General features: G+C 36.0%; 2 protein-coding genes and 2 long non-coding RNA genes across 4 annotated transcripts; 3 read left to right on the forward strand and 1 right to left on the reverse strand.

The window, feature by feature from the left end:
* Positions 1-437: 437 nt before the first annotated feature.
* Positions 438-968, forward strand: LOC123477126. The gene has a single exon (XM_045180544.1). It carries the CDS (start codon positions 438-440, stop codon positions 966-968), a length of 531 nt encoding a protein of 176 aa, XP_045036479.1.
* A 2861-nt stretch (positions 969-3829) lies between these two features.
* LOC116931830 lies at positions 3830-4294 on the reverse strand. Its single transcript, XR_006651661.1, has 2 exons — positions 4112-4294; positions 3830-4057 (listed from the first exon to the last, which is right to left on the reverse strand). It is a non-coding gene; the product is annotated as an uncharacterized LOC116931830 (long non-coding RNA).
* Positions 4295-11021: 6727 nt separating this feature from the next.
* LOC123476799 lies at positions 11022-12075 on the forward strand. The gene is made up of 2 exons (XR_006651660.1): positions 11022-11599; positions 11726-12075. It is a non-coding gene; the product is annotated as an uncharacterized LOC123476799 (long non-coding RNA).
* A 595-nt stretch (positions 12076-12670) lies between these two features.
* Positions 12671-13612, forward strand: LOC123476798 (anaphase-promoting complex subunit 10-like). The gene is given in 5 exon segments (XM_045179511.1): positions 12671-12832; positions 12835-12909; positions 12989-13151; positions 13220-13330; positions 13403-13612. Coding segments are annotated over 5 exon segments (576 nt in total). The 5' UTR covers positions 12671-12786; the 3' UTR covers positions 13584-13612.
* Positions 13613-14131: the final 519 nt, after the last annotated feature.

The following is a 14131-nucleotide window of genomic DNA, read 5'->3' on the forward strand; positions in this document are numbered from 1 at the left end:
CAAACGAAGGTGGTATTCCGTACACAGTGTATGAGCATAGGGAGAAATAGGCTAAATACCGTGATACACGTATTACCTAGTTAGTACGTGTTGCCGCGGCAGCAGTGGTTAGCGTCGCTAACTGAGAATAGGTTGGACCGTTACCCACCCGGATCCAACTTTTGACCCGAAAACACCAAACCGGGTAGCCACAAAACCCACCCATTGGGCTCGGGGCCGGGTACTACAGCCAGTTGCAGGTAGCGTTGCAAATCTAGTTTTGCCGATATCTGGTTTTATCTTGTTATTTGGTTTTATTTGGTTTATTTAGTTTTTTTTAGTTTTATTTAATTTCGTTTTTTTTTTAACCTGATTATTTTTATCGAGTATATTCTTTTTTTATGAGAAACTCGATTGAAAACTCGATAATTTTAGTAAATGGTAAACAACGTTTGAAGATGCATTTGTTGTCGCCATCTACATCTATAACTTCAATCAGAGAGACCCTCAGTTCGTCTACATCTACAGTTACATCCACAGAAGGCAAAACTTCTGTTTCTGATGGATTGCATACTTCAAATAAAAAGGAAGAACAGAAAATGACTGCTCAACAGGCACTTTGTAAAAAAAGACGCATTGTTATGACTGATTCTTCTTCCAAATCTCAACAGCAGTTACTCAAAAAAGAAATCGAAAAAGAACTGGAAGAATACTTTTCGTATTTGGATAACAATTTGAATGCAACTGATCTGACTCTGAACCAGGAAGATCCATCACACTTCTGGGTTCAAAATTCATTGCGATTTCCATACTTAAGCAAAACTGCATTCGACTTTTTAGCCATTCCGGCCACATCGGCCTCAACTGAACGGCTTTTTTCTGGGGCTGGGCTGAGTACCGATGGAAATCGAGGAAACATAGGCCCAAAATTACTCGAATCTGAGGCTTGCGCCAAATATAACTACAGGGAACTATTTAAGGACTTGTAAGTCGAATCAACTTTTCAGTTATCACTACCAATCATTTTACTGTTTTCAAGTTTGGATTATTTTTTTTTGGTTTTTTTTTCAATTGTACTATTGGATTAACTTAAAATACTCAAAATATTGAGAATTAATAACTAAGAACTGTTGCTAAAATGTTTTTTTTTCATAAATAACAGACAAAGAAGTGAAAAAAATTTTTCGAGTTTATTATTCAATTATTATTTAGTTTAAATACCCAATAAAACCCAATAAATAACCAAATATTATCTAGTTAATTATCAATTTTTCAGAAAAAATCCAATATTGATTTAGTTTTATTCCGTTTTTTAAAAAACCCAATTATTTAATTTTGTTTTATTGAGTTAAAAAAAAACTAAATTTGCAACGCTAGTTGCAGGTCCCATTTGGTGGAGCGAGCTGAAAATAAAATGTTTTGAAAAAAAATGGGAAGCGATCGATTTCTAAAGCTTCGATCTCAAAACTAATAATGAACACAACCATTTATTAACCATTAAGAATGATTTTTAAAACTATAATTTATTACATTTTAAAATAGACTCACAACTTGCTCCAAAAATTAAGTCCCAAACTTACCACTCAAAAATTAAGTCCCAAATTTTTTAATAAAAAAAATGGGAAAAGATCGATTGAAACACTTTATAAACAAATTGATCTTTTGCGTTCAACGATAATTTGGGAAATTTCATTGCGGCAAATGTTAACAATCGCATTGATCACGACGATTGACGCTTTCCACTCACCGCCCATGAAACACGCCTCTTTTTCGCCTTTTTTTCAAAACGCGCATTCTTTCCAGGACAAAAAAAATATTGGCAGTATACTAGTATCCCTAACTTTTCGATAGAAACTTATAATTAGCATAGAAAGATTCGTCTTAATTAGACGAATTTAACCATACCTAGTTTATGGGGGTGAAATGATGTATTGAGGTAGTAAATCCACTTTGAAAATATTCATTTACCGTAGCTTCCCCACGCGTCAGGCGAGGAAATACCCTCGTACCCCACGCCAATTTTCCCCTTTCTCCCCTGGGGCGTAGGGGAAATTTTACCTAAAAATTTAAAATATTCCGTGTTCTAGATGTGGATCTACCTGGATTTGAACACGGATCGTCCGGGGAGTGGAAATTCAAAAAATTTTATTTATTTTGGCATTCTCTTTCCCTCCTTCACCTACGACCTACCACCCACCATTCTACCACTCTACTCCAGCAGTTCTTCCATTTCTTCTTCCACTTTCCGTAAAGGTCATCAAGTTTACTCACGGTCAGTCACGTGAAGTAAATGTTACATCAACCACCATTTTCACATTTGAACGCCCACCTTTCCCTGTTTACGGTGTGAATTTATGTCAAGTATTTTAGAGGTAAATTGCAACTAAAAAAAACGAAAAACGGAAAAGGAGGTTGGGAAATAAAGGTGCAGCCAGCTGCAGGTCCCACTTGGTGGAGCGAGCTGGAAACAAAATGTTTTGATCGCCGGGCCCGTCGATCAAAATATTGTCAAAAAATGGCAAGAGATCCATTTTTAAAGCTTCGATCTCAAACCTAATAATGACAACAAGGTCTCTGAGACGGCGTCTTAACGTGCAGGCGATAAATACGCCAATGCTAAAGGATAGGGCCTTCCAAAGAATCGATTCTTTTTCGGTCTTTTAACGATTCAATACTTCACCATCTAGCCAACACATACTTCACATTTAATCCGTAAACAGTTTACGTGTTACTACGTATTATTACTATAAAATATATAATACGTATTATTCCTATATATTACGTCCTATATATTATATATATCCCTATATATTTACTTCCTATATATCCTATATGATACGCATAATATGTATTAATAACTTAACGTTATCCGTAAAAATATAAATATAGAATAGACAAATTAGTAGGTGCCAAAAGTATCCGAACATTTCGCTTTTTCGGACCATTTTAGCATGGGTTCAAATGACGGAGCGCGCTTAGCGCGATTGAGAAAAAGAGGGTTAAAAAATCCACCTAAGTCAATGAAAATAATTTTGTGACCTAATAATAGATAAAGGTATCTAAATATTTTTTTTTTAATTTTTATGACTTGTAGCCGCTGGCCGGCCTATCAGTGCACAAGTATCCGAACGCGAGTTTTTTCGCCGTGCTTCCTTATGGCACTACGTGTCTTCTTAACTATTTTTTTAAATACACCAAATATAACACTATTAAAGGCTAACTAGGCTTTTTATGTGTACAAGTACGTAATCTACTCCTTCCAGCCACTTGTTATGCTTAAACTTTAAACCATTTTTGGTAATTAATTTTTCCGTTGCAGGCTATGTGTCATTTTCTGATTTTTTCCTGTCAGAAAAAATAGTTATACATGCGACAACTAGGGGCGCGGGTATGCGCCATTCTTTGTGAGATTTCGCGCATTTAGAGACAAAGGCTACCTAAATTTGCATGATTTTCAAGTAGAAAAACAACGCGCCCCTAGTTGCCGCATGTATAACTATTTTTTCGTCGAGTTTACCGATGATACAGTCTACACTTTTTTCCAGACATTTAATACCTAGGGCAAAAAAAAAAGTGTCTGGACTGACAGTACCCAACCCCCCTTATGATGATTTTGCGCCAAAACCACCTTACCTCGCCTTAAAAAGGTAAACTATTAATATTTTCTACCCACAGATGGCTTTTTAAAAATAAATTGGTGTTCACCTTTTTGTGCAGGATACTGTACATAATTTATTTATTATATTTTTTTAAAATAATAACTGTTCCAATAACAGTTTAAGTGTATTATATTATTAAATTAGTCCAAATGAAGTTTGTATGAAAGCAAAGTAAATAATACAAAAACACATTGACATAATTTTAAAGTATATTTCTTGATCAAACATAAACGACAAAACATTCGTAATAAAAAATCAATTGGTTTTATCGACTTCACGATCTATTTTTTGCAATTCGTTGAATTTTTTCAGCCAAGCAACGATGTCCTTCGATTTAATGTTGAATTTTTGGCTGATTTTCATCTCGGCCGCTGATTTCGTCTTCGAATCTAGAGCCACATACATCTCAGTTATGGTATCTAAAAAGCACTCATAATTATTATGTTTTATTTCCAATAGAATAAATAACTTACTTCGAATGTAGGATAGCTCCTTTACCCTAATTGGGATTTTCAAATCGAACCCAATCTTCGCATTCGTATTGGTTTTTTTATGGAGCTCCAAAAACTCCCGAGAATACAATTCTCCAACCAACTTGAGAGCAAAGCCCGCTGGATCTTGAGGGTACTGCGCCTTTATCCTCTTAATCAGACTTTTTTTATGGGAAACGCATCCTAGAAATAAAAAGTTTGTTGTACAATCTAATTTTTTCAATGAATTAATGGCAATAAAGCATAAATATTTTTACATCAATGTACATATATAAAATATATAATATATAGGTATATACATTATATATATATAATGTATATATATACAGTAGGTGCCAAAAGTATCCGAACACTTCGCGTTTTATGACCATTTTAGCATGGGTTCAAATGACGGAGCGCGCTTAGCGCGATTGAGAAAAAAAGGGTTAAAAAATCCACCTAAGTCAATGAAAATAATTTTGTGGTCTAATAATAGATAAAGATATCTAAACAATTTTTTTTTTAATTTTTATGACTTGTAGCCGCTGGCCGGCATATCAGTGCACAAGTATCCGAACGCGAGTTTTTCCGCCCTGCTTCCTTATGACACTACGTGTCTTCTTAATTATTTTTTAAAATACACCAAATATAAGACTATCAAAAGCTAACTAAGTTTTTTATGTGTACAAATACGTAATCTACTCCTTCCGGCCACTTGTTCTGCTTAAACTTTAATCCATTTTTGGTAATTAATTTTTCCGTGGCAGGCTATGGGTCATTTTCTGATTTTTTCCTGTCAGAAAAATAGTTATGCATGCGGCAACTAGGGGCGCGAGTATGCGCCATTCTTTGTGAGATTTCGCGCATTTAGAGACAAAGGCTACCTAAATTTGCATGATTTTCAAGTAGAAAAACAACGCGCTCCTAGTTGCCGCATGTGTAACTATTTTTCTGACGGGAAAAAATCAGAAAAAGACACATAGCCAATTATTTTCATTGACTTAGGTGGATTTTTTAACCCTCTTTTTCTCAATCGCGCTAAGCGCGCTCCGTCATTTGAACCCATGCTAAAATGGTCCGAAAACGCGAAGTGTTCGGATACTTTTGGCACCTACTGTATAATGTATACATCAGGCAAGCAATGTATGAAAGATATAAACAATATAAATAATACTCTATATATAATGTATACATATTTTCTTACCTTGTTTGAATAGTACCCTTGTTTCTTGGTTTTCATAATAGAAATCCTTCTTTTCAGTTCTTCCAATTTCGTAACTTTTTCTACTACTCCATCTTCATCTCTTTCTTCATCTTCATCGCTTTTTTCAGCTTCAGTTGCATTTTCATCATCTGTGTCACTCTCTTCGTTGGCACTTTCCGGATATTCAGCCTCCTCCCTCTCGTTTTCAGTATGATCCTTTTCTTTAAGTTGTTGTTTAAGAGCGGCATTTTCTCTTTTCAATTCGTCAAGTACCTAAAGAAATTATTTATGATTACTATGTGTGTATGTAAAGAAAAACTTTGATACCATATTTACAACCTTTTCGAGAATCGCTATTCTATTTCGATCAGACTCCTTCGATACTGGGTCGTCGATCACCAATTTATCCCTATTTAATTTTATATTTAGTAATGCACTACGTATTTAAACATATCAACTATATGAATAATGATGCTTACACTTTCGTCGTCGTCGTCGAAAACGCTGTCGTCGAAAACGTTCTCGCCATCCAGGGACACAAAACCACAGAAATTACCCTGGAAAGAAATAGAGAACTTTTCGGATGTATCATAATAATTTATAGTGTAATTATTAAAATATATATTACATCATCCAGGGAAGTGGGAGAATAGTTACTTCCCTGCATCAAATCATCCTGGAAGTATAGAAAATATTTTGTGGATCAGTTAATATATATAAAATGTAAATATGTAAATATCTAGATTTACTGTTTTATTTTATCCTTTTTTCCTAGAAAGAGATTTCCCCTTTTTTGATTGGTTGGTTTTCGTCAGTCTCTTGTCCACGAGAACTTGCAACTCAGCATCCGCTCAGGGTCTATTCGTGCCTATTATTGTTGAAATAAATTTATAAATACACATAGACTATACATTCTGGAAATACAGGAACGGTGTAATAAGATGTTGAATCCAAACCTAAAAAACATTTATAACTGTGGTCTATTCTGAAATCAACTTTTAACTATTCAATTATCATAATAAAAAATTATCATTCTGGACCGGGCTTGATTTCATTTTCCAAAATTGGAACGTTCCAGAATGATACATTGATTATATTGGTTTATGTATGAGGATGGTGGAACGCTTGGAAGTTGAATCATAACAGGCAAGAATTCTAAATTCTACAAAGTTCTGATTCAGCATACCCACATAACACAATGCAGTCCGTCGGATGTCCGACAGATGTCGGTGTCGGATGTTGAGTACAGTGCCGGTCCAGTTATAGAACCGCCTAGCTAAGGAACCGGCTCGGTTATCGAACCGATTTTTCTTTGCCGTGTTTCAGCGCCACCGTCGGCCGTATTATGAACTATATAGATTTTCTATGGCGGGAATGAATGGGTTTTGCCTTTTAAAACATGCAAAAAAATATTACTGTAATGGGTTTTATCTTTTTAGGCAATGTTGTACATTGATTCAATGACCCAACTAATAATAATAGGCGGTAAATTTATTCATACCAAATACAATAATAATAGGCGGTAAAGTTATTCATACCAAATACAATAGAATACAATAGCTTCCACTATTCATTCTTATCTTCTAGCACCTTGTTCCATTCCAGTCCTTCTACCAACTCTAATTTCTTTTTCCTTTTGTTATGACAACAGTTCTTCTAGATCATCAAACCACTTCCTCTGTGGATGGTCCCCCACTAATGTAGATACACTAGTATCTCACCATTCATAGCCATAGACTATATTACACATATGTTAAAAATCTTTCTAAGTTAGTCATAGCAGCGGTTCGAACACGGGACTCTAGATCCATAGCGAACAGCATTACCACTCTGCTATGTGCCCTTACATTCTAAGACCGTCAAAGTTTTAGGGATGAAAGAACCGACGATAGGTGGTACTATGATCGGGTGCTTGGTTATAGAACCATTCAGTTATAGAACCGCGCACATGCCGGTTCTATAACTGGACCGGCACTGTACATCTTTTTTATATCCTCCGGACAGCCCGATATCCGATTTGGATGTCCTATGGATGTTTTTTTTTTTTGGTTTTGACCGACCTCAACAGTGCCGTCGGACATTCTAAGGATGTCCGAACGGGCTTTCATTTGGCTATAAATATGACATGTATTGGACCTCTAATTTTGAAAAAACATTAGGCTTTATCAGGATTCGAACTCGGGTCTCTCGCACCAAAGTCGAATATTATTCCACTGTGCCAATCTAGAATTTTCGAACTATCCAATCAAATGGTTGTAAAACACTTGAGCTTTTTCGATAACAAATCACATACAGGATTTTTAAGAAGTCAAGATGATGTCGAACTTAGGTTAAACCAGAAGTGTATAAATTGAAATTAAACAATTTATGCTAAATTTTTTTGAATTTTAAACTTCAGCATGATTTATTAAGTTTAAAGTAGTTTTTTATTATTTGAAATTAAAATCCTATCATAAGTATACTTGCTTTGAATATTATGAAATGCCGAATAATATTTATTTTTTGCAAGTTAATTTCCAATGGCTTGGTTCCCGTAAGCTAAACGGAAAGCCTGTGCAAACAAACTCACGACTTACATACATTTTATTCATTTTTTGTAATAAATTTAAAAATAAACCATCCGGCAAATAGATTTATTTAGATAGAAAAATTTGAACACGGTTAAGTTCTCCCCTTTTGGAAACAAAGAAATTTTGACAATTAATAATGAAACTTAGTGATCGGCCCCAATTAGTTCTAATCGAGTTAACCGCCCCGCACCGATAAAGTGCATTCGGGGTTGAATTGAGGTACCACTTTTTCAACCGGGGCGGTGCGGGAAATATTTGAGGTCAACCCGTTGCCCTGAAGCAATGTAAAAAAAAATTTTGTTCTTTCGGTTTCAGAGTAAAAATCGGGGCAAGTGGGTAGAACGATTTTCCAAGATGGTGGTGGGTATACCTGGTTTGCCCATCAAATCCGCCCAGCCTACCCACTTTGGCAAATAGGCTACCCGGATCGCCCATGGGCGACTATTTTTGGTTACGATCCGCGGGTAACCCAGGTTTTCGAGAACCGGGGCCGAGCGCCCGAGCAGAGTAATAGAATACTGGTGTAGCCACGGCAATGTTAACTCCCCCTCTCGGATTTTTTCCCAAAAGTTGTTGCCAATTTCGCGTATCGATTGTGAGAAAATGAGGCAAGATATCGATTTAAGTGTCCCATAACCGTAACGCCACCTATGAATTGAGTTTTAAGGGTTGTTATTGTTATAAAAACCCATATGTTTATACATACTTTTTTTCACACTAATTAATTAAGCCACTTTTTGTTTACTTTCTGAAGTACAGACGACGAAAATGAGCGAAAACATAGCGAAAACGTAATACATCACAAGTTCACAACACAGCCGCTGCGGCGCTTTCGTTATGGGACAGAAAGACTTTCAGGCCAAAAAGGCAATGGGAGGGCCCGCCATAAGCGTGGCTACACCAGTATTCTATTACCAGAGTAATAGAATACTGGTGTAGCCTATTACCAGAGTAATAGAATACTGTTGTAGCCACGCTTATGGCGGGCCCTCCCATTGCCTTTTTGGCCTGAAAGTCTTTCTATCCCATAACGAAAGCGCCACAGCGGCTGTGTTGTGAACTTGTGATGTATTACGTTTTCGCTATGTTTTCGCTCATTTTCGTCGTCTGTACTTCAGAAGGTAAACAAAAAGTGGCTTAATTAATTAGTGTGAAAAAATGTATGTATAAACATATGGGTTGTTATAACAATAACAACCCTTAAAACTCAATTCATAGGTGGCAGTTACGGTTATGGGACACTTAAATCGATATCTTGCCTCATTTTCTCACATTCGATACGCGAAATTGGCAACAACTTTTGGGAAAAAATCCGAGAGGGGGAGTTAACATGGCCGTGGCTACACCAGTATTCTATTACTCTGCTATTACTCTGTACTCTGCCCGAGCCTAGGGCTGTGGCCCGGACCAAATGGGACGGGTTTTTTCTTAAAGGGTTAAAATTAACGGGTTTTTTTCGTTAAAGGGTTTTGAACCGGGTCGACGATCCAAAAAAATGTCCCGTCCCGCTTGACCCGTGGGTCAGAAAAAACAACCCGGGTCGGGTCATGTCCCGCGTAATTATCGGGTCAAATGCACTTTTCTTCTCTTCTTTTCAGTCTCGTCATCAGACTCAACCATTACAACGTTTATATTTGGAAAACTTTTTTTTGCCAGCAGCATCGCCTGATTGACAGGATTTAGGTACAGTTTTCTGCGAATGGTGGCCAATTTTCAAAACGATTTTTTTCACTATCCACAATATCTTTTCATCTTTTTACAATGAGCTAGAACTTGAAGTAGGAAAGCATAGCATTTTAGCATAGTCTCCAGCAGTTCGAAACTATATGTGATTTTGTTGGCATAGAATTTTGTAAAACTTGTGAAGAAATTGTGGAAAATGGAAAAATTGTTTTGAAAATTGGTCACCGTCGCAGCACTATATTGAAACAAACATCCCGAGGCGCCTGTGGGTTGGTGACTTGGTGGGAGGACCTAAGTTCCCAAGTACGCAGAGAGATACCCCGGTTCCTGACCGTAAAGCCTCGCTTACACTAGAGGTTTTTAAGCTTTTAAGCTTTTAATTTTAAGAAGTTAAGGTCTTAAGCTTTTAAGTTTCTGGCTTACACTAATAATTTTTGAAAGTTTAACAGCTTAATAACTCAAAAGCTTAATATCTTAAATATCAAACTGGTTTGATATTTGAGCTTTTAAGTTGCTAAACTTTTAGGAAAGTTTAAGCTCTAGCCAATAGGAATATTCGGCTAGTGCGTACTTCTTCGTAAATTTTTTTGCACTGGTGCCACCACAAAGGTTCTTATATTTGTAGTTTTATTTCGGATATCTTATACGAATAAGATATTTCTTTTTAAGTAGAGTTACCGCAAATAAAAGAGCTGTGAATCCAACAACACATTTCGTTTCCACTGGTACACGTAAAAATCTTAGTTATCCATTTTGATGACGCTCAACATCAACACAAAAATAGCACTTCGTCTGCTTATATTTATTTGCGTTTGCATGAAAACTAACTCCGCCTTCTTTAAAAAAAAAGTCACTTGACAGTGTAAGTTGAAAAATTAAAAACTTAGCTTAACTTCTTAAGAACTTAAAAGATTAAGGAACTAAAAGCTTAAGAAGAACCTCTAGTGTAAGCGAGGCTTTACTGTAGATTGCTATGTTTTTAAGCTATTCTGCTTTGTTGACTCGTAACTTAGCGTAAGAGTTAATAGCTTCTTTGTCTTACTACTAGATGGCGCCACATCTCGGGTTAGCCCGAGAACCCATTGAACCGTCCCGAAGCCCGTCCCGAAAAAAAAAAATTCCTTAAAGGGTTGCCTTTTATCGGGTTTTTTTTCCTTGACCCGGGATCTAACCCGGGTTTTCATGACCCGGGCCACAGCCCTACCCGAGCCCTAGTTGCCCTACGCGCAACAGAAATTCACTTAAACGTGGCAACGTCGCATGAAGGCAAAATAGTTTTAAAAAACAAGGCTAAAGAAGTAGAAAGTTACCAGCATGGTATAATAGGTTAGAAGGTACCTCCACTCTGAGAGGAGTCTCCTATCCCGATGTGGCCCCGATTTCAGGACGTTGGGTGGCGCTAGTTGCCAGAGTAGGCCGACTTTACATGGGAGAGATAGGGAATATGAACGTATTTTCAATTCTGTTAAGTAGGAAATAAAATTTTTACAATAATTTATTTTTTTTATTTTTTGAAATATTTTTAGCCACATAGTTCATTTTTTAATATAAATATATGTTAAATACAATATTTTAAAAAAATTTATATGTGTTCGCTTTGCGGTTTTCCAGCAACAGATGGTTTGCTAGAGTTCGCGGGGGGTTTAAAAAGGATAAAGGGAAAAAAATTCTGTCAACGAGCAGAAACCATGGCAACCAAGCAGACAAATGGCTGTCATTAGAAAAAAAGTGCGCCAAATTTTTTTAAAGTGTTTTTGCTAGTGAAAGACTGTTTTTAAATTTAAAAAAATTTTGTTGATACGCAAAATAAAAAGACACATGGTGTATAACCTATGTGGGTACTTATTGCACTCTAGGAAGTATTTATTGAAATGTGAAGATTGCCTAAATACCCTCGAAACATCTTTGGAATCGCTTCCCCCTGATTTTTCTGAAGCAATTGCGACAAACAGAAAGGATCGCGGTGGTCTGAAGTACTGCACCAAAGAAATGTTCGACTTGTTCATCATAGTTGAAGAAGCTTACCGGGCAGAGGTACTTTTTGTTTTTAGGAAAAAACATTTCAAAACTATTGCATACTAAGTTTATTATTGATGAAATCATAAATTCTTACACACCTTCTCATACAACAGCTAAAATTAACTTTGCTCTATTAAATAGGTTGACTTAGGGAAACTGAACATCCTGGACTGGTTTGAGAGATCGATGGAAACTCTGGGTGTGCTGGTGAAGGAAAATAAATTCAATCCCACCATTTGCTGCGACACACATCGGAAGGAACTTGTCGGTAAATTAGTTTTAGAGTATTTAATCATCAGAAATCATTTGGAAACTAAAAAGTGGGTTAAGGAATTCAATCAACAATCAAAGTCAAAATCACTGCGAAAACAAGCAAAAGTGATTTCTTAGTCTCTTTTCCTTTTTTACTTTTACCGTACTGCCATTCTTACTGACTAATCTAAAGTTGTAACTAAGAAACGATTCAAGCAATAAAACTTGTTCAAAATGTGTTAAAACCTAGTTGTTTGATTAAAATTACCGATATTTCATCGATGTGGTTTTCACAAAATAAAAACAAACGTAAATTGAGAAAATGACGGCCAACATAGTTCTTCTGCTTGGTTGCCATGGTTTCTGCTCGTTGACAGAATTTTTTTCCCCTTTATCCTTTTTATACCCCCCGCGAACTCTAGCAAACCAGCTGTTGCTGGAAAACCGCAAAGCGAACCCATATAAATTTTTTAAAAATATTGTATTTAACATATCTTTTATATTAAAAAGTGAACTATGTGGCTAAAAATATTTCAAAAAATAAAAAAAATAAATTATTGTAAAAATTTTATTTCCTACTTAACAGAATTGAAAATACGATCATATTCCCTATCTCTCCCATGTAAAGTCGGCCTACTCTGGCAACTAGCGCCACCCAACGTCCTGAAATCGGGCCCAACCGGGAAGGGCCCAGTGGAGGTACCTTCTAACCTATTATACCATGGTTACCAGGAATCAGAAAATTTTTAATTTATGGTTTAATGTATGCTAAAAACCTGTTGATAAACGATTTATGAAAGTAAAATGTACGTGGTGCATATTATCAGCAATTCAAGATTTATTGGAGTATAGTCTTAAAAATCTATTCTGCCTAACAGATCTTATGCCTGTGAACACCTCCGCCGTTACAACTAGTTGAACCCGTTTTGCTTTTGGTGGAAAAACTACATATGGCGTTTTCGTCAGTTTCTGACGAACTTGTAGAAGAGTTCAATCCCAAAAAGAAGAAAAAGAAGGAAGTATTCTTGAAGTTGGTGATCAAGCTGTTTGGTCCCTTTCATCATGCAAAGCTGGTATGTTTCAAATACAAAAATCCTTAGAGGATCATGCTGATCAATCCCTTAATATTGCTAATTAAATCTCTTTTACTAGGCTTTGGAATTGATCAACTAAGAGATGACAGCACTGACACATACTGGCAATCTGATGGTCAATTACCACATTTGGTCAACATTCAATTTAGAAAGAAAACCACCATTCAAAACATCTGGATATTTGCAGACTATAAGGCAGATGAGAGTTACACTCCAAGTCGGTATGGAAAAGTCTGAAATTTAAAATAATTATATGTACTCTTTCTACTGGGATTGGAATTTCTAACAGAATATCCATAAGGGCTGGAACAGGTTTCAGTGATTTGCAAGAAGTAGAAGTAGTAGAACTAAATGAGCCAAATGGTTGGATAGCAATCCCACTAAAGGATGCCCAAGACAAGTATGTATATGTTAGTATGAAGGATATGTTTAGTATTTATAAGAAATGTATAATAGAGTCAATGCTTTCTAGGTACATTCGTACATTCATGCTTCAATTAGCTATACTCAGCAATCACCAAAGTGGCCGTGATACTCATCTCCGAAATGTTAGAGTTCATTCCCCAGTTTCACAAACCATGGTTGCAATCAAACCGTTACAGAATTTTCAATTTTTAAGCAGAGAAATGTGCATGTTTAACACACTGAAGTAAAAATACAATACATGAGGTTACTTGCGGTACTATTGTTTTCAATTTTTTTTCGTCTTTTTCTATGCATTGCTGTCTTTTTTCGCTGAATATGATTTGCATTTTATCTTCCATTTTACAATATTTTCAGATATGAACGTAATAGAAATTGCTAGAGCACGGCGTCTCCATTTGGTGCAACCAACCCAGTTTGGTACAACCATTTGTCGAAATCGAAAATCAATTAGTTTTTTCTCAAATTTGCATATTATGATTTTTAAGATAAAATTTCTTTGTGAACTTCTGAAATCTCTTTTTGTCTAATGCTTTTTTTTTGCATTCTATTTATTAAAAGGAAAGCATCTGATGCCTTCCTGGCAAAACATCTATTCAGTTATAGATTAACCCGCCCAATTTTTTGTAAATTTCAGACGTGTTTCATTCTCACGGGAGCCTTATCTTCCTGGTTCTAGTGGCGCCACTTAATTAATTAGTTTCCTTTACTTTAAGTATGCGAAAACTTATTTGATATGGCCTTGAACTCGAAGGTCTTCTCTGAGTTAACAGGAACA

The sequence above is a fragment of the Daphnia magna genome, linkage group LG10, assembly GCF_020631705.1.
Source record: "Daphnia magna isolate NIES linkage group LG10, ASM2063170v1.1, whole genome shotgun sequence".
Taxonomy (NCBI): domain Eukaryota; kingdom Metazoa; phylum Arthropoda; class Branchiopoda; order Diplostraca; family Daphniidae; genus Daphnia; species Daphnia magna.

Excerpts from the sequence above, each read along its gene's own strand:
- LOC123477126 (XM_045180544.1), top strand. The coding sequence starts at position 438 with ATGCATTTGTTGTCGCCATCTACATCTATAACTTCAATCAGAGAGACC.